Source organism: Salvia splendens, chromosome 13 (assembly GCF_004379255.2).
Source record: "Salvia splendens isolate huo1 chromosome 13, SspV2, whole genome shotgun sequence".
NCBI lineage: Eukaryota > Viridiplantae > Streptophyta > Magnoliopsida > Lamiales > Lamiaceae > Salvia > Salvia splendens.
Genome location: NC_056044.1, coordinates 11,375,258 through 11,395,509, shown reverse-complemented (window position 1 = coordinate 11,395,509; position 20,252 = coordinate 11,375,258). Strand labels below are relative to the sequence as shown.

At 39.7% G+C, this 20,252-nt stretch overlaps 1 protein-coding gene across 2 annotated transcripts; it reads right to left on the bottom strand.

The window, feature by feature from the left end:
* Positions 1-4,965: 4,965 nt before the first annotated feature.
* On the bottom strand, positions 4,966-5,500 carry LOC121761936. 2 transcript variants are annotated; one of them, XR_006042130.1, is made up of 2 exons: positions 5,392-5,486; positions 4,966-5,129 (listed from the first exon to the last, which is right to left on the bottom strand). XR_006042130.1 is itself a non-coding variant. In XM_042157653.1 (2 exons), the coding sequence occupies exons 1-2, from the start codon at positions 5,488-5,490 to the stop codon at positions 4,986-4,988; spliced, it is 429 nt and encodes a 142-aa protein (XP_042013587.1). In that variant the 5' UTR covers positions 5,491-5,500; the 3' UTR covers positions 4,966-4,985. The 2 variants fall into 2 exon arrangements, 1 of the variants encoding a protein (XP_042013587.1); XM_042157653.1 differs by having other exon boundaries at positions 4,966-5,315; positions 5,392-5,500.
* Between the last annotated feature and the right edge of the window lie 14,752 nt (positions 5,501-20,252).

Below are 20,252 nucleotides of genomic sequence, written 5' to 3'. Positions count from 1 at the left end.
TTGAGCTTTATACTATGATTCTTACCCAGTTTAATACAAAAATAAAGATTCTACGATCTGATAATGGGGGAGAGTATGTTAACTCTAGGATGAAAGAATTTTGTGCGGAAAAGGGTCTAGTGCACCAAACTTCATGTGCCTACACTCCCGAGCAAAACGGGGTAGCCGAGCGTAAAAACCGTATCATTCTCGAAATGACTAGAGCTATTCTCTTTGATTCAAAAGTCCCAAATTTTTTCTGGCCTGAAGCAATTGCCACTTTTGTCTACCTTTTAAACCGCCTACCAACAAAAATACTTGACCAGAAAAATCCCCTCCAAATTTTGTCCACCCTAACAAAAGTCCCACCTCCACTGTCCCTTGAGAGCATCCACAACGGAGAGCACGCGCTCGTTCGTCCGTCCGTGCCAGCGGCGCGGCACCACTGTCCGCCGCTGCGCTCTTGCCGCTGGCATGGAGCTGCTCGATACATCGAGCACGTCCGTGTTAGCGAGCAGCGTAAGTGGCAGCGTGTGATTGGCCAACGACATATCCGTTGGAAAATTATTTTTTTAAAATCGAAAATAATACCAAAAAATTTAAAAAAAAATTCCCAATCCCAAAAAAATAGCTGTTTTTTTGCCCGTTTTTCTGTATTATTTTGATTTTTTCCCCCAAAATCATCTATAAATACACACATTCATCATCCATTTTTCACATCAAATCATCTCTTATTCATCTCTCATTCATATTTTTCATACAACTTATCTACACCTTCATCTCTCACTCAAAACCTCAAATGGATTTCACCCATCTCATTGCGGAAGCGGAGCGCGAAGAACAAGAATACTACGAACAACATCGCGCCGCTTATGAAGCATATGTCGCAGCGAATACCCCCGCCCCTCTTCCTCAACCAACTAGATCAACTCCCCGCTACATCCATCGTGACCGGGAGGGAGCCCACGAAAGGCTCGTTGCCGACCCGCCGCGGTTTCTGAAAGATTACTTTAGGCGCCGTTTTCGCATGTCAAAGCGCTTGTTTATGTGTATTGTCAACACATTGTCCGCCCGTGTTGAATTCTTCCAAACAGGTCCAGATGCAGTCGGTCGGCAAAGTCTCTCGGCATTGCAGAAGTGTACGTGTGCCATCCGACAACTCGCTACTGGGAAAATGGCCGACCTCTTCGATGAGTATTTGCATGTCTGTGAGTCCACTGGAATCCTTTGTCTTAAAAATTTTTGCGAGGGCGTTCGTACAGCTTTCGGTGATGAATTCTTTCGGGCACCAACCACCGATGATTGCCAACGGTTGCTTCCTCTTCACAAATCAGTCCATGGCTTTCCCGGTATGCTTGGCAGCATAGACTGCATGCATTGAAGGTGGAAGAATTGCCCGACTGCTTGGAGGGGGCAACACTTAAATGGCCACAAAGGCGGCGGCCCACCACTTATCCTTGAAGCGGTCGCCGACTACCGCCTATGGATTTGGCATGCATATTTTGGTGTTGCCGGATCCAACAATGACTTGAACGTGTTCTTTTCTTCACCCCTCTTCAATGATATGTTGAATGGTGTAGCACCGGCGATCGACTTCACAGTCAACGGAAATATATACCACATGGTTACTATCTCGCCGATGGTATCTACCCAAGGTGGTCGACTTTCGTGAAGACGCTCAGCAACCCGCAAGACCCGAGACGGGTTCTTTTTGCGCAGCGTCAAGAGTCCGCGCGGAAAGAAGTCGAAAGAGCCTTTGGGGTTCTTCAAGCCCGATTCAACATTGTGAAGGCCCCGTCTCGGCTGTGGTAAGTGAAAAATATTGCCGACATCATGTACACGTGTATTATCTTACACAACATGATTATAACCGACGAAGGACCGAGGGCGGCTAGCTTTTACGATGAGGATGAAGCCGGAAGCTCAAGAGCGAGGTCTCCCCACGCCGAGGTGTGCATACGAAGGTGGGTGAGAGGATCGAAATAAGGCACACAATGCGCGATACCCGAACCCACGTTGAGCTACAAGAAGACCTAATCAAACACATGTGGGCGAAATTCGGCCACGAGTAGTGGGTTTTTTAATTTTATGAATTTAATAATGTAATTTTTAATTTTTAGGAGTTTAATTATATAATTTTTTATTTTTAGGATTTTAATTACGTAATTTTTATTTTTTAAGATTTTAATTAAGTAATTTTTAATTTTTAATGTATTTTGTAATATTATTCCGGGTATGTTTAGTGTATGTTAATTTTGTGGAAATGTTTTTATTTATATTGAATAATGGAATGGTGGGACCCTTGTGCTCGTCCTTGCGGAAGAGCACGACTGTGGGTGTTGTGCTCTTGCCTAAGAGCAGACAGATAAAGTGGGGTCGGGCCCACAACCGTACTCGTTGGCAATAGCACGGTTGTGGATGCTTTGACCATCGTATATTTGGCTGCTCTGTCTTCGTTCATGTCCCGAAACATGAGCGATAGAAACTGTCCCCATGCGCTATTAAATGTGTGTTTATCGGGTATGTGTTCAATCAGAAGGGATATCAATGTTATGATCCAAAAACCCGACAAGTTATAACCATGATGAACTGCACCTTTCTCGAAACTGAATTGTTCTATAACACACAATTTACCAGTCAGGGGGAGAGGGGAATAAATGTCCTTATAACTGATGACATGCTAAGTTGGTTACATGTGTCCCATAATCATACTCTCACTGAAGGGCCACTCGAGCCAGCTACATCTGTCGCCGAGCCTGTCTTAAACACTACTCAGCCTGTGGAATTAAGTGTCCACCCAGCATCATCCTCTTCGGTATCTGTGGTAAATAATCTTACTGAGATTCCTGTGACTACTAATATAGACATATTTGATGAAGTTATAGATGGAGACACGGAACAATACATCCTACCTTCGAGGAGTACTTGGGGAGTTCCACCAAAGCGATATTCTCCAGATAGGGAAACCAGACGACCACGATATGCAATTGGAAATATGGCAAAATATAATTTGACAAAGATGGCTAGAGCATTCGAGGAAGCATTATACGAAGAGGAGGAGATTCCACAGACATGGATGGAGGCCATAAAAATCACACTGGAGGGAGGCAATGATGCTAGAACTGAAAGCTCTAGCAAGGAATCACACATGGGTTAAATGTCTATTGCCAGAGGGGAAGAAACCTGTAGGATGCAGATGGGTCTTCACGATCAAGCGACGGCCTGATGGATCAATTGAAAGATACAAAGCTCGTCTTGTTGCAAAGGGATACACTCAAACCTATGGAGTGGACTACTCAGAAACCTTCTCTCCGGTAGTCAAGATGAATACCGTCAAAGTACTGTTATCCGTGGCAGCCAATAAAGATTGGCCCCTACACCAGTTTGATGTAAGCAACGCATTTTTGCATGGTGAGTTGAAAAAGGAGGTATATATGGAGGCTCCTTCGGGCTTTGAGGATGAATTTGCAGATGGGGAAGTCTGTCTGTTAAAGATAACGCTATACGGGTTGAAACAATCTCCAATAGCTTGGTTTGAGAGGTTCACCAAAGTAATGAAGAAATAAGACTATCAGCAGAGCAATTCCGACCACACCTTATTTCTGAAGAAGAAGGGGAAAAAATCACTTGTCTTAACATTTATGTTGACGACATGATTATCACATGAGATGATGCAGATGAGATGGAATAGTTAAAAGGGGATCTAGCTAAGGAGTTTGAGATGAAAGATTTGGGAGCTCTAAAGTACTTCCTTGGAGTTGAAGCGCTAAGATCAAGAGAAGGAATTTTCATCAATCAGAAGAAATACATGTTGGATCTCCTAGTAGAAACTAGAATGATGGAGTGCAAACCGGCAGACACTCATATCGCAGTAAATCATGGTCTTCAGAATTCCAGAAGGAGCCCAACTAGCTAATCGAGAGAGGTATCAAAGGTTAGTAGGGAAGTTGATCTATTTATCACACACTAGACCAGATATAGCATATGCTGTCACTGTGGTAAGTCAATTCATGCATCGGCCACAGTGTGACCATCTTGAAGCAACTTTAAGGATAGTTCGATACTTGAAAGGTACGTTTGATCATGGTGTAATGTTCAAGAAAAATGACCATTTGGAGATTCATGGCTACACGGATGCTGGTTGGGCTGGGAACCCAGTGGATAGACGATCCACTTCTGGATATTTTACCTTCGTTGGGGGCAATCTGGTTACATGGAAGAGCAAGAAGCAGAAGGTGGTAGCGTTGTCCAGTGCAGAGGAAGAATTTAGAGGAATCAGGAATGGATTGACTGAGGTATTATGGCTCCGAAGATTGATGAATGAATTGGGATTCTTATCGCAGAAAACCTGTCAGATATTCTGTGATAATAAGGCCGCGATCAGTATCTCTGAAAATCCCGTCCAACATGACCAGACAAAACATGTGGAAGTCGATAGACATTTTATAAAGGAAAAATTGAAGATGGAATTATTGAGTTTCCATTTGTTCGATCTGAAAATCAACTGGCAGACATCTTGACAAAGGCAGTGGGATCCAAGAATTTTGCAGAAGCTTTGGGCAAGTTAAGTTTCGAAAATCCCGTTACTTAACTTGAGGGAGAGTGTTAGAATATACGAACAAATTAGGAGGATATGATGAGATTTATTTCCATATAGAGTGTGTATATTTTTAGGTATATTGTGTATTTCTTGCTCACTACTTCATCCCCTCTATAAAGAGTGATCACTGTAAACGTAATTATTCATTCAATACAATTGATACATTTTCCCTAATACAATTCAATAGGCAAATGGTCTTTTTCATCAATCAATTATGAATATATATACAATTTACAGAGTACAATTCATGAATGTATATACCAATTTTCTTTATAGACTACAATTCATGACTTTGGATGTAGGACTTGAAAAACCTTTCTTCATAGATTACAATTCATTAATACATATACAATTTTAAATATATGATTCCTTTCTTTTGTTTTGGGAATATACAATCACATTTCTACTAAAAAATTTCTTCGCTTTCTGGATCATCATCTTCCACATAGTTTTCTTTCACGAACAAGCGAATTTGCTCCAAGGACTTCGAATTTGGATAGAGACCAAAGAGATTATCCATATCTTTCAACATGTTTGGAGGCCTATCGATCTTAACAGTTTTTTTCCACCCGAAATACAAGCAACAGTTTTCGACGGTTAGCATGAACACAAAGCTAACAAAGAAAAAAATGAATTTGCTTGGCCAAATGTTAGAACTATGTACTATCCTTGCATCATTTCTTTCTCTCTCACGAGAAGCCATTTCAGCAGCATTGAGTTGTTCTACAATACTAGACTAGTAAAGAAACACACAATATTCAGCATACCGACCAAATATACAATAGAGTGTAGCAGAAGTATAATGTACATACAAGTGTCGGATGTGTATCTTTGAAGATAGTATCTGCGAAACAACTTTTGAGCATTGCAACCCGCAAAGCCTTCTTTGGAGACATTTGGACACCAGCCATCAAATCTGTAGAGGAGTAACCAATAATGAAAAGTATGAAACTATTCATAATCATGTTCACATCTGCAAGAAATTAAACAAAGTTAAGAACATCTATTTATACTAGTCAGGAACATGTGAAACTAAGATGTTAGAAACTTAAAGCAACAGATTAAGTCATGTGTAACATAAAGTCCTCGTCGAATAAACTCATATATCATGAGAAAAGCCTCATCACTCAAGCCACAGTACAAGGATTTTTTTCTTGATTGGAAGCAGCATCACGAGTACGAGCATCAATAGCTGGTTCTTGATATACAGGTTTAGAGTCGATAGAACAACCAGCGTTGGCAAATATTGAAGTGCACCACTTCATAAGTGCACCACAACCAGCGTTGGAAGATACCGAATTCAAACACCATCAACAACTCACAAATATTTCTCACGGATTTGCATACAAAACAAAAACATAGGCATCATGTCTCATATACTCCCTCATGAGTACTATAAAGTTGGCCAAGAAAAATACTAAGATAAAATAAAATCGTGAACTCGAGATCCGACCGAATAGTAACAATTGTGCGAAACAAAAATTCAAGGATATTGAAAAGAAATTCGATAATATTTAACATTAATTCCAATGAAAACATTGTACTATTTCTACAATGACGTTAATGTAGTTTGTGTTTCATCGAAACAAGAAGACTAGTTTGAATTGAACAACGAGTTTATGAATTATTGGTCAGGAAGATCAAAGTCTTCAAAATTACGAGAGAGTAAACAACCAAATTCAAGTGTTTTACAACCACAAATCAAACTTACAAGTTGAGGAAGGTCAGAGGAGGGCTTCGAAGAGAATTAAGTGAAATTTTACGAGTTTAAATAGGCTTTAGAGGTTTAGCAAAGTACAGACCTTTTGGAGTTCACTAAGGGAATAAAGACTTCAAACTGACTTAGGAATTTAGTAAGGAATAATTAAAGATAGTGTTTAGTAATGTAATCTGTATGGGATAATTAGTATTAAGAAAATGATTTAACATTCTATATGGAGACTTGGGTGTGAGCGTTTAAAAAACTTCTCTTAACAATTAATGAATGTATGTCTTAAAGATGGTAATCGAGAGAAATATTGAAAGATTGGTAAAGCATTTTAGTAGTAGGAGGTAGAAAGATAAGTTTATTGTATGTTTTTCTTGTATATTTGAAATGCTCATCTCCCTAGTATTTATAGGGAGATTTGAGTCCCTTGGAGTACATCAATAAATGGATATTGGAACTCTACCACAACTAGGAACTCTACACACATAAATATATTCTAGGAACTCCACTGTAATGAATGATGGGCGGCTAATGAATGATGGCCGGCTAATTTATGATTTCTTTTTCCAACACTCCCCCTCAAGTTGAGCAACGGTATCTCCGATACTCAACTTGCCCAGAAATTCTTTGAAGACTTTCGGACTCAATGCCTTGGTTAGTATGTCTGCAAGTTGTTCCTCAGATCGGACGAAGGGAAATTCGATGATGCCGTTTTCAAGTTTCTCTTTGATAAAGTGACGATCGACCTCAACGTGTTTGGTCCTGTCATGCTGTACGGGATTTTCTGAAATGCTAATTGCAGCTTTATTGTCACAAAAAAGCTGACTCTTCCGAGTGGGTGGAAAGCCAATTTCTGTTAACAATCTCCTAAGCCAAAGTATCTCCATTAGGCCACTTCTGATTCCTCGAAATTCGGCTTCTGCACTTGATAAAGCTACAACTTTTTGCTTCTTGCTTCTCCAAGTGACAAGGTTGCCCCCAACAAAGGTAAAATATCCTCCGGTAGATTTTCTATCCACCGGATTGCTTGCCCAATCGGCATCAGTGTATCCATCAATTTCCAAATCTTTCATCTTCTCTAAGAATACCCCATAGCTGGCTGTTCCCTTTAAGTATCTCACAATTCTCATGACAGCATCCATATGATCTTCCTGGGGCTGGTGCATGAATTGACTGACAACTCCGACTGCATATGTGATGTCGGGTCTAGTATGAGAAAGATAGATAAGTTTACCTACTAATCGTTGATATCTTCCCTGGTCTGTAGGTTTAGCTCCATCCACAATCTTCAATCCATGGTTGGGTACCATTGGCGTTTCGGCAGGCTTGCAGTCCAGTAGGCCCGTTTATGCTAACATGTCAAGAACATACTTCTTCTGTCTTAGGAATATTCCGTGCTTGGATCTCAACACTTCAATTCCTAGGAAGTACTTTAAGGCTCCCAAGTCCTTCATTTCAAACTCCTTGAAAAGATTCTCTTTTAGATTTTGGATCTCCTCGGCATCATCTCCTGTTATGATCATGTCGTCAACATAGATTATTAGACATGTCATTTTACCGTTCCTCTTCTTTAGGAATAGCGTGTGATCTGAATGGCTCTGTTTGAAGCCATGCTTGAACATTGCCTGGCAGAATCTTCCAAACCACACTCTGGGGGATTGCTTTAACCCATAGAGGGTCTTCCTCAGTCTGCACACCTGTCCTTTTCCAAATTCTTCACAAAAACCTGGGGGGACCTCCATGTAGACTTCTTTGTCTTTCTCAAGTTCTCCATGAAGGAAGGCATTTGTAACATCAAACTGGTATAATGGCCATTCTTTACATGCAGCTACAGATAGAAGTGCTCTTACTGTATTTAGTTTGGCCACAGGGGAGAAAGTTTCTTCGTAGTCTACTCCATACACCTGAGTATATCCCTTAGCAACCAATCTTGCCTTGTATCTCTCGATTGAACCATCTGCACGCCTTTTTATGGTGAAGATCCACCGACATCCTACTGGTTTCTTTCTCGGAGGTAGAGTACACTTTTCCCACGTTTCATTTTTTATCAAGGCATCAATCTCCTTCTTCATGGCTTCCCTCCAGTGCTTGTGTTTCCTTGCCTCTTCGAAGGACTGCGGAATCTCTTCTTCTTCATAAAGTGCAACTTCGAACGCCCTAGCCATTTCGGTAAGGTGTCCCTGGGTGAGATTGGCAATACTGTATCTGGATTTGTGCCCTTTCCAGTCTGGCGAATATCTCCGAGGGGGGATGCCCCTTGTACTTCTTTGGGGCAATCTGCCGTGCCCTGTTCCTTGTTCCGTTGGTGGCTCATTTATATCACTTCTGTTTTCCCTGCCACTGTCAGTGGTTTCAAGTAGGGTACCAATATTGGGATCAGAAGCGTTTACCTCAGGATTCAAGGACTGGTCAGATAGCTTGGCAGCGTCCTGAAGCGGCATGTTATGTTCCTGTGGATTTGATTGCCCGGCGGTACTGCTAACTTCCTCTGTTGGACCGATATCTATGACAGGATTTTGGCCTGATATGGTAGTTTGGCTGTTTTCCCCATGAATATCCTCCCCCTGAATGGTTTCTCCCCACAGAGGTAGCCAATTTAGGGCGTCACTGCTTGGATTTTCTGTCTCACTCTCCCCCTGACCACTAGATTGGCTATAGAAGTACTCACTCTCAACAAAGTCGCAGTTCATAGTTACGTACATGCGATCTGTTGACGGGTCATAACATCTATACCCTTTCTGATTTTTTCCATAACCCAAGAAGACACATTTTACTGCACATGGCGAGAATTTGTCACGATCATGTTTGGGTATGTGAACAAATACGGAGCAGCCGAAAATTTTGGGTTCGAGGTTGAGAGATGAAGGTGTCGAGTGTAGGGAAGAGAAGACCTCTAGGGGGGTTTTGAAGTTTAGGATTCCTGTTGGAAGACGATTGAGGAGGTAAACGGCTGTTGCAATAGCTTCTGGCCAAAAGGATTTAGGAATGTGGGATTCGATTAGGAGTGCACGGGTGATCTCCAGAATGTATCGGTTTTTTCGCTCGGCTACCCCATTTTGTTCTGGTGTATATGCACACGATGTTTGGTGGACAAGGTCTTTTTCGATGAAGAAGGTTTTCATTCTAGAGTTCACATATTCCCTCCCATTATCGGACCTAAGGATTTGGATTTTGGAGTTGTACTGGGTTTGAACAAGACTATAGAACTCTGTGAACTTCTCAAAAACTTCTGATTTTGTTTTCAAAAAATAAATCCAGGACATACGAGAAAAATCATCAATAAATAGCAAAAAATATCGAAAACCTTGTCCCCCAGTAACCGGGGCTGGACCCCACACATCAGAGTGGACCAAGGCAAATGGTGATTTTTCTCTAGTATTGTTCAATCTGAAGGAATGTCTATGACTTTTTGCCAAAACACAAGTTTCACAATTCAAAACATGTGAAGAAGAAACTAACTCGGGAAAGAGTAGATGGAGATATCCTATAGATGGGTGCCCTAACCGGCGATGCAAGAGCCAAATCTGTCTGTCTTTCAGTCCGTGAGTTAGCATCGCAGTACTCTGTTGGGCTATCTCATCCACGTAGTACAGTCCATGTCGCTCAGTGCCACGCCCAACTATCATCCCCGTCTTGATATCCTGTAACATGCAAAAACGAGGCTGCATCAGTAATTTGCAGTTAAGATCTTTTGTGACATGACTTACAGACAAAAGTTTGTGGGACAAAGACGGAACATAAAGACAGTTTGAGAGGCGAAGGGTTGGTGAGATAGTGATAGTTCCCGCCCCCTCAACTTGTGCTAATTCCCCACTAGCGGTTTGAACAAAATTCTTTGTGGATTGGGAAATATCTAGGAAATCGGACGCATCAAAAGACATTGTGTCGGTTGCCCCACAATCAAAAATCCAGTGGTAGTCTTTAGGTCCTATGTTTGAGGATGATGAGCACGCTAGAGCTTGGTATGAGTTTGAACATGGGATGGAAGGCTGAAATTCGAAATTCAGGGGTGTATTTCTGGAATTTTGAACAGTTTGGGGTATCTTTTGAAATTTCTTGGTCAAATGGGGCATATTTCGAAATCTCGGGTTTGACTGGGGTGGGTTTTGGTAGGCATTTTTAGGATGGGGTTGTATTTGGGATAAGAACAGACTGGAGGGTTTTTTTTGCAAAATGGGTAAATAATTAAAACAACCCCTCCCCCATTCAACCCTAGCCGTCCCCATTTTGATTTCCGCCTCCCTTCCAACCCTAGCCACCTCCTGTGAGGCGGCTCCTTTGGCCGGAGCTCTACTCCCTCCCCGGTCACCTGCGTCGCCTACCTTTGGAGCCCTCATTTTACCTTCTGTCCAATTCTTGGTGGTAGCAATCGAGGCCTTGGCTGTATTGTTTGGGAACGGGTTCCCGGTGGGATTTTTATTGGTTCCGCCGCCGCCGCTGTTGAGGTGTAGGTGGTTCTGTTGGAACGGTGGTGGAGGGGTTGGCGTGGAGGTGTAGGTGGCTCTGTCGCAGATGTTGCCCGTCGATCCGTCGGTGTAGGTGGCTCTGTCATCACCGCCTACTGCCGTCGCTGCCCTTCCTCCGCTATTGCCGCCGCCGCGCTTCCCACCTTGCTTTGTCCGCTTGATCTCTTGCCACCAATCGGGGTAACCGTGGATGTGGAAGCATGTCTCCAATGTATGTCGTTTTCCTCCACAGTGTGTGCAGGTTAACTTGCTCTTATCCTCCTCTGATTTCCGATTTGCACTAAATTTGGTTGTTGGCTGGTGTGTTCGGCTTCGGTCGAAGGCGCCAAGTCCAGTGGCGATTCCGGATTGGTCAGCTTCTCGTTTGAGAACTTTGTCATTGACCGCTTCTCTTCTCACCATTCCGTAAGCTTTTCGGACTGTGGGTAAGGGTTCTTGATTTAGAATTTCTCGTCTGATTTTGTCATACCTTTCATCCAGTGCCCAAACGAATTGATAGAGTCTGTGCCTTTGAATGTGCTTGTTGTATTTGTCGATGCTTTTAGGGCTGTCCATGGGGTTGGGATCTCTTGCATCAATTGAAATCCATAAATCTTGAAATTTATTCCAAAGGGCTTCCAGGGTCATATCTCCTTGCTTCATTGACATGGCTTGTCTGTGTAGGTCATGGACTTGGAATGGATCTGCTCCACTCCCATATGTGACAGCCAGACCTTCCCACAGGTCTTTGGCTGTCTTGTATTGGGATACTTCATTTACAAGGCTGGTTTCCAGATTGCTGATAATCCAATTGAAACAGCAGTGATCCCGTTGCTGCCATTTTGAGTAGCCGGGGTCGTCGGGTGGGGGAGGATCTGAACCTCCAGAGATGTGAGATGTCAGTCCCTTCCCCCCTATTGCTCTCTCCATCAGATTGGCCCAAAGGGGATAATTATCCCCATTAAGTTTGGTCTTCAGGTTGATCTCTCCTAAGGACTCCAGCTGCAGTTGTGGCTGTTTTGTGGAGTTTTCGGACTTGTTTCCAGATTTATTCATGAATTTCATGAATTCAGCAAATTGTGCTGCAAAATCTGCCATGGTTTCTGTTGGGATTGGTTTTGAGGTTTCTGTGTCAGAATCTGACATTTTGAATTTGTGTTGGTTTTGCAGGTTTTTAGAAAGGGCCGAGAAGGGTATGATCGGGACTATGATGACATTGTTCTGAGTCCCAAACTGATATATCCCGCTCTGATACCATCTTAAAGATGGTAATCGAGAGAAATATTGAAAGATTGGTAAAGCATTTTAGTAGTAGGAGGTAGAAAGATAAGTTTATTGTATGTTTTTCTTGTATATTTGAAATGCTCATCTCCCTAGTATTTATAGGGAGATTTGAGTCCCTTGGAGTACATCAATAAATGGATATTGGAACTCTACCACAACTAGGAACTCTACACACATAAATATATTCTAGGAACTCCACTGTAATGAATGATGGGCGGCTAATGAATGATGGGCGGCTAATTTATGATTTCTTTTTCCAACAGTATGCACCAAGAATTTGAATCAATGATTCCTTCATTCTTTGAAATAAATACGATTATATTTCTACTGGAAAATTTCTCCCACTTCTGGATCATCTTATTTCTCATTCTTCATATTCTTCCACCCACATGTAAAAGCCAATTTTCTCCAAAGCCTTGGGATTTGAATAGCAACCAAATAGTATACCCATCTATCTCTCTTAGAACATCTGCAATGGGCGGACGATGGCACGCCCGATGGCGCGCATCGTCCACGCCATTCATCGTCCGCCCCCACTGTGGGTGTGTGGCATAGGCCGCGGACGATAGTCGCGGCCTATGCTTCGGGCGCGACTTAAACCGCGGACGATGGCGACTTAAACCGCGGACGATGGCCATCATCCGCGCCATCGTCCGCCTCATTGCGGACGCAGCGGACGATGGTCGCGGACGATGGCCATCGTCCGCGACATCTTCCGCCCCATTGTGAAGGCCGCGGACGATGGCACGCGGACGATGGCAAGCAGTTTCGTTTTTTTATATAAATCTCGTTTCTCATTCAGTTGTGCATACGAACATATCGACTATCTCTCAACATATTCTCTCTCAACATCCAACGAAAATGAATCCGGCGAAGACACCAATAGTTCTAGTTCGTCTGATTCCGGTCGTTCGATTGACGAAGCATTAGATGCAGCCGTTGAAGAGGCCATGGCGGCATGCTATTCGCAAATGCAACGCGAGAAGGCGGCGGCTGCAGCGGCGGCTGAGCAAGTCCATCGTCCTATTCGACCTAGAACGTATGTCCGACGCAACCACGAGGAAGCTCACAGGCGTCTGGTTGAAGATTATTTTGCCGATCAACCACGTTGGGGCCCGACTGTTTTCCGCCGCCGGTTTCGAATGTCGAGGTACCTTTTTCTCAGCATTGTTCGTACATTGTCTTCACGTGAAGAATACTTCACGTTTCAGGAGGACGCCATCGGGAAACCCGGCCTTACACCATTGCAAAAGTGCACGACTGCTATTCGTCAATTGGCATACGGCACCACTACAGACCTTTTTGACGAGTACTTCCACTGTGGGGAGACTACAGGCCGCGAGTGTCTGAAGTACTTTTGTCGGGGGATAGTAGAGGCCTATGGCGACACATATTTGCGCAAGCCGACTGCCACTGATTTCCAGGGTTTGATGCAGATGCACGAGACGGTGCACGGGTTTCCTGGGATGCTCGGGAGCATCGACTGTATGCACTGGCAGTGGAAGAACTGTCCGAGGGCGTGGAGAGGCCAATTCACAAGTGGATACAAGGGCAGCCACCCGACGATGATACTCGAAGTCGTCGCTGACTATCGGCTTTGGATCTGGCATGCTTACTTCGGCGTAGCCGGGTCGAACAACGACATTAACGTCCTCAACTCGTCCACTCTCTTCACCGACCAATGTAACGGCAACGGCCCGGCCATAGAGTTTACTGCCAATAGACGCCAATACCATATGGGGTACTACTTGGCCGACGGCATCTACCAACGGTGGCCAGTTTTCCTAAAGACAGTCAGCTGCCCGATTGGTGAGAAGAGGGTTTTATTTGCGCAAAAGCAAGAGGCGGCGCGGAAGGATGTAGAGCGGGCATTTGGGGTGCTCCAATCACGGTGGGCAATTGTGAAAGGGCCGGCTCGTTTCTGGTACAAGGAAGTCATCGCCGATGTCATATATGCGTGCATAATCATGCACAATATGATAGTCGAGAGTGAAGGCGGAAGCATCACCAATTGGAATGACTACGACCGTGCATCTAGCTCTGCCGGCACATCGACCGAGACACCCAATAGAGGGTTACCGTTAGGTTTCGATGATGTTTTATCTAGGCAGGCCTCAATGCGCAACCAACAGGAGCATGCGCAGCTCATGAGCGACATGATTGAAGAAGTGTGGGCTCGTAACCGCCGTCGCTGAGTTTGCGTTTTTTATTATTTCGCATTGTAATGTATTAATTTTTATTAAATGAATGAAATTTTTAAAATTCGTATTTTAAACGTATTTTAGTTTTTTTTTTAATTCGTATGTATTTTGTAAATATTACAAAATTGATGATGTGGCGCGTCATAGGGCGCGCCTTAGGACGCCCACTGCAGGTGGAGAAGGAGGAGGATAAAAATGCTGACGTGGCGGGCCATAGGGCGCGCCTTAGGGCGCCCCACTGCTGATGGCCTTAGCAGGTTAGGAGGCGTATCAATCTCAGCAGTCTTTTTGATCTGCAATACGAATAATAGTTTTACACTTTGGTTAGCGTGAACTCAAAACTAACATTAAAAAAAAGATTCAATTTGTTTGGCCAATTCTTATCAGTCAAAGAAGTATGTACCTTCTCTAGTGCCATCCTTGCAGCATTTCTTTCTATCTCACGAGAGCAGCTTTGAGTAGTTCTACAATCCTCGTTTTATCATACTAGACCAGTAAAGAAACACACAATATTAGTGTCACATTGATGAAAGTGGAAAGCACAAGGTGTAGAACAACCATACTTACATTCTTAATCCCTGGTCTGAGCTTCAGCTTTTTCTCCAGGGATACGCGCCTTGAGTAGCCACGTTTTTCAGCTTTGGGAGCTTTCATCAAGCCGGCTCCAGCTGTTGGCTTCATAACTTGGTGACTGTTATCTACAACTAGCTTCATTTTGTAGCCATTGTTTCCCACCTCCTCTTGAAATTGCAATTCAATAGCCTTGCCTTGCGTTGCGAGGGTGATACAACATTGCATTCCCAAAAGTCAGCAGCATGTCATCAGCAATTTCCTTTCCAGCAGAGTACATATTCCTCTCCAGATTATGTTTTATTGTTCCTCTTAATCTTCTTGAAGTAATCAAGAGTATTCACTAGATCTACCGGCTTAGTGAACGCCCGTGCCATCTACGATCCATCAATTCTTTCACATTAGCCTCAAGAGGCTTAGTTCCACCAACAGAAACTCTGCTTCGTTGCCTTTGGTCTTCACGTGATATCTTTTGTTTTTTGCGCCTTTGACCATCAAAAGACATTTCTGGCATCCATTTTCCCGAGTTGATACTTGGCTTCACAGTAGAAGGTATGCGAGTCCCATCAGTTCCTTCGAGTAACTTATCTTCTACTTTAGGCCATACACTTTTGGGAGTTACTACAACGACCTGTCTTGTTCGTACCAACCTTGTGAGGGAGTTGCATCAAATAGCACGACCTTGTTTGAGTTTTGTTTTCAGCCATTGCAATTGTATTGCTTCAATAACGCTGGAAACACAACAAAAATACAGAAATCATCATAAATCATACATTCTCTCATATAAATTGAATACGTCCAAAACATAAAGTTGGCCAAGAGAAAGGAGATAAAATCAAATCGTGAACTAAAGATATCAAACAAAATTATAGTTTAAGAAATCCAGAAAAAAAAAAGATCGAACAGTTATGATTGTGCGTAACAGAAATTCAAGGAGATTTGGATAGAAATTTTGGTAGTAATACTTACTATCAGCTCTATAAAATGCATTACTCCTATTTCAACAATCAATTTATCGTAGTCTGTATATTCATGAAATAAAAAGAAGTTTGATTTTTTGGGTACACGTCAACAAGTTTATGAATGACTGATGATCGACAACATTAAAGACTTGAAAATTATGAATTGAGTAAACAACCAATTGAAAAATTTAACGACAAAAAATCAAAGTCTAGCTAGGTTTCGCTATCATAGCTGCAATATGATGAAGTTCGTTAGATAATCTGAGAGCGGATTTGAAGAAGAACGATGAACATTGGTAGTTAGCGTGAGAATTAATTAAGTGAAATTATCTGATTGATCTTGAGTTTAAATAGGGTTCGTGGTTTAATGTCAGGAAATAACGACTTCAAGCTGACTTTGGGTCGTTGTAATCTGATCGGATAATAAATCTCAAATTATTGTTTAGTGACACACATTAGTTAGTTTCATGTTTTATTTTTATTAGTAATCAATCATTATGTAAATCAATTTTAGTGGCAATGTGAAATTCGTAGGTTACAATTCTAGTTAATAAATTAGTTAAAATCTGTATAATAAATTTGTATATATCCTTAAGTATATGATTAGAGAATAAATTTCAACCACAAGATTAAGAAATCAAGGGTTGAAAAATCAGCTTAGGATTTCAAATTTATCCAGAAAATTACTTCATAATATAAGTAGGCAGGGGTAAAATACTCATTTAACAAACAAAGCTGGGTAAAACATGAATCTCTCTCATTTATATAATTTTTCTTCAGCCCGCCATCTCTTCTACTCAAATTCTCCAGAATCTCTCTCATTTATATAACTAGTTTTACCACCCGTGCTATGCACGGGCCATAAAACTTTCAGAGAACTCTAAGATAAATGAACAAAAAAGAATTAGATGATAAAAATTGTATAATTATACTTGCTGAAAAAGAATAAATGTCTAATAAAAAACATTATAAAAAAGGTTTACATGATGTCTAGAACTAAAGACTGAAGTTGTAAACTAACATAAAAATGTATTAATAATTTGCATCCCTCAATACTTATGACTGTTTTACATGTGCTCAATGTACATATAATCATAAACTGCTATTTCAAAGAATACTATACATAGAAATTAAAAAAATTTAATACTCCCTTTGTCCACATAAAATAGTAATATTAGCTTTGTGGACGACACAAGTTCTAATGAGAAATTGATAAGGTAAGAGAGATGGGGAGAATAAGTAGGTAAAGTATGAAGAGGGGAGAAAAAGTGAAAAAGTATGTGAGAGAAACTTTCCATTTTACGAAATGAGACTATTTTATGTGGACATCCCAAAATAGCAAAATTAGACTATTTTTCGTGGACATATGAAGTATATACGTTTCAAGTACACTACAGGAACTAAGAAGGACTGAACCAGAATCAAAGCAACTTTGGAACGATGGAACAAATCTTGTTTCTAGTGCATGCACAAGCATAAACAACACAAATAATCTGAAAAGGTAAGAAATATTTTACTGAATATAGTTTATACAATGTGGAGCCAAAAGATCTTTAAACTCAGACTATATGATTTGGATTAAATTCTATTTGGTTTAATAAAGCTTAAGATTTATATTTATGATTCAAATACACAACAAAAAAATTTTGGTGAAATATTACCAATCGTTTATAAAAGTTACAATAATTTCAACTATCAATTATTGAGTGTAGAAAACTACAATCTAATAATCAAACCAAGCAGTAATACGAAAATACATCAATCTTCATTCAAAATCGATGATTCTAAAATGCTCTCATTGACAATAGATATAGTACGTTCATAAAAAACAACATTACTTATAACTATAGGACTTTGAAATGATCCACCCACATTAGCTACAAAATATAAATCATAATTAGTAGAAAATTAATCAATAATATATAATTAAATTATTATTACTTTTCAAATTAAAAGAAATAAAAATAATTTACTAAAAACTTAAAAATAATAATAATACAAAAATTTACATTAATAATTTAAAGAATATTAGTACAAAATTAAAACCTAAAAAGCCACCAAACAAATTAGCACAAAAAAAATTATCATCTTTTTTGCCCCAACACAAAAATTAGTAGACACTTTAATTAGCTTATTTAAATATTCTAGCACATAAGAATGTTGCACGATTGAGTTCATATGAATGTTGGCAATGTAATAAATAAATATGCTACAATGCTACTGCTTGAATATTGCAGATTTGAAAGGAAGCAACTAAAAATATGGAATGCAGAAGATCTATTCAAAGCAGATTAAAAGAGAACAAATCTGGGAAGAAAGAATGTGGAGGTAACTACCTAATATTTCAGTTGCTTGTTTCACTTGATAGTAATTTTGGAAGAATAGTAGGTTTTATAGAGAAAAAAATGTGGGCTTACATTATAAAAGGTGGGCCTGTTGTGTAATCCAAAAGTATGCATGTTTCCCATAAAAAGTTAAAAACATAATCATAGAAAGGACCTTCCAAATAACACAATTAAAAGTATCAGATATAAATTATCATCCCTGAAAAATATTATTATGGTTAGTAAAATATTATTATGTAGTATTATATAATTAGGTTTAGTAAATCTTAGAATAAATAGAGTTTAGTGTAGCCTGTCAATTGGAAACCCATTGCATTTAATAAATAGAATTTATTATACCCACCTGCAAACATAGTATTACGATAAGTAAAGTATAAATGATCAATATATTAGGTTAAGTAAATCTTAATATACATCTCAATAAACAGAGTAAATAAGGCCTTGAAATCAAATACTTTAACTTTCAAAACAAATAATATAGACTTAAAGTAATACATCAAATAAACAAACAAACAAAAAGTTTCACCAAACAATAGAATTAAGGAGTAGCCGCCACGTGTCAATTACAAAAACAATGCATTTTATAAATAGGGCTAGCATAACCTAAAAAGATAGTAGCAGTTGCCTTCTTTGTGGAATTGTGGTAGTCCCTAATAGCCTAGACTGGTTCAGGAAGAAGTAGGACAAAAGAAGATAAAAAGGTATACTATTAAAACTTCATTCACAAAACGCATAGGGCTTTAAATTTGTTTCAAATATAATATGCTTCATAAGACTTAATAATTGCTGCAAAAAAAATTTAAGAATAGCACCCCTCCAAAAATTTTAAAAATTGCATCCATACAATATCATACTTTGTCAATAACTTCTTTTATGAAATAGAAAGATAGTAAAAGTGTATATATAATTTGTTTTCGTTTTAAGTTATGATTTCAGAAAAGAAAAATGCAGATATGATTGCTGGTTCAAAATAGTGTTACTAATCTTGATTTTCATAAATTGACAGAATTCGATTAGTTTTATAATCATGCCCAAGTAATATAGGAATATATGTTATTATTCTGTCAATTATGAAACATATTAAGTTTATACTCTACAATTATGCGGGGTTGGAATACTTATTTTGATGACAAATATGGTTGAAGGGATAGTAGGAATTAGATTTGTGTTAAATTTTTATTTGCCAATGTAAAAATGAAGATTATACTTTTAGTTATGGCTTCTAAATTATTTTAAATTGCAGGTTTGTAGTAAAGAGACGCACAAGAGGAGAACCGACTGATTGAAAATCTAATAAAGATAATCAAGATTTGTAGTAATAGATTTGGATTTTATATTTCCAATGTAAAAGCTAATCATTTTGTTTAAATAGGCCTGCAACATGGACATTGGAACAACCAAGAAAGATAGTCATCACACTGCAGTTTAACATGCGCAACAACTGGCCCGAAATTTTTTAAAATATGCTTCTAAAAATTAAAGCCTACAAAAATTATTTAAAAAGAAAATCAATGAAACCACATTTTCCCGCTAAAAATGTGCCAGGTGGCATTCTAAAAAACTGTCACTTTATATATTGATAGATGATAGATAACCCAACATGAGCCAAAGATTGACCTTGACTTTTGTTAATTATCATTGCATACGACACAACCAAAGGAAATTGTAGTCGTTGAAATTTGAATGGCAAACTTGGATCAGAAGGAATTAAAGACATTCGAGGGATCAAAACTTTATGCCCAACATTATGGCCAACCAACAAAACATAATCACCTAATCGTGTAATTAGCAATCTTGTGCCATTACATAATCCATATATACAAACTAAAATAATTTAATGCATAAATAATATTAACCATATATACAACAAAGTGCAAAAAAATACCTCCACCCAGATTCAAATTTGATGAATTCAAACTAATCTAACTCACGTTACCGAACCATGTTGATTAATAACCTATCACTTAAAATAATGGATCTATCAACGAATCCACCAACATCAACTACAAAAAGAAAAATTGTTATTAGTCGAATCAATGTAAATTAAATATAATTAAATTTCAAATAAAAAATTCTTTACAAATTTAAAAAATTTAGAGAGAAATTAACATTTACAAAACTATTATATAAAAGAGGAAATATATTTAAAACAATTACT

Excerpts from the sequence above, each read along its gene's own strand:
- LOC121761936 (XM_042157653.1), bottom strand. The coding sequence starts at position 5,490 with ATGGCTGGTGTCCAAATGTCTCCAAAGAAGGCTTTGCGGGTTGCAATG. Across the intron at positions 5,316-5,391 it reads AAGATACACATCCGACACTT|TCTAGTATTGTAGAACAACT; the intron begins GTATGTACATTA and ends TTTCTTTACTAG.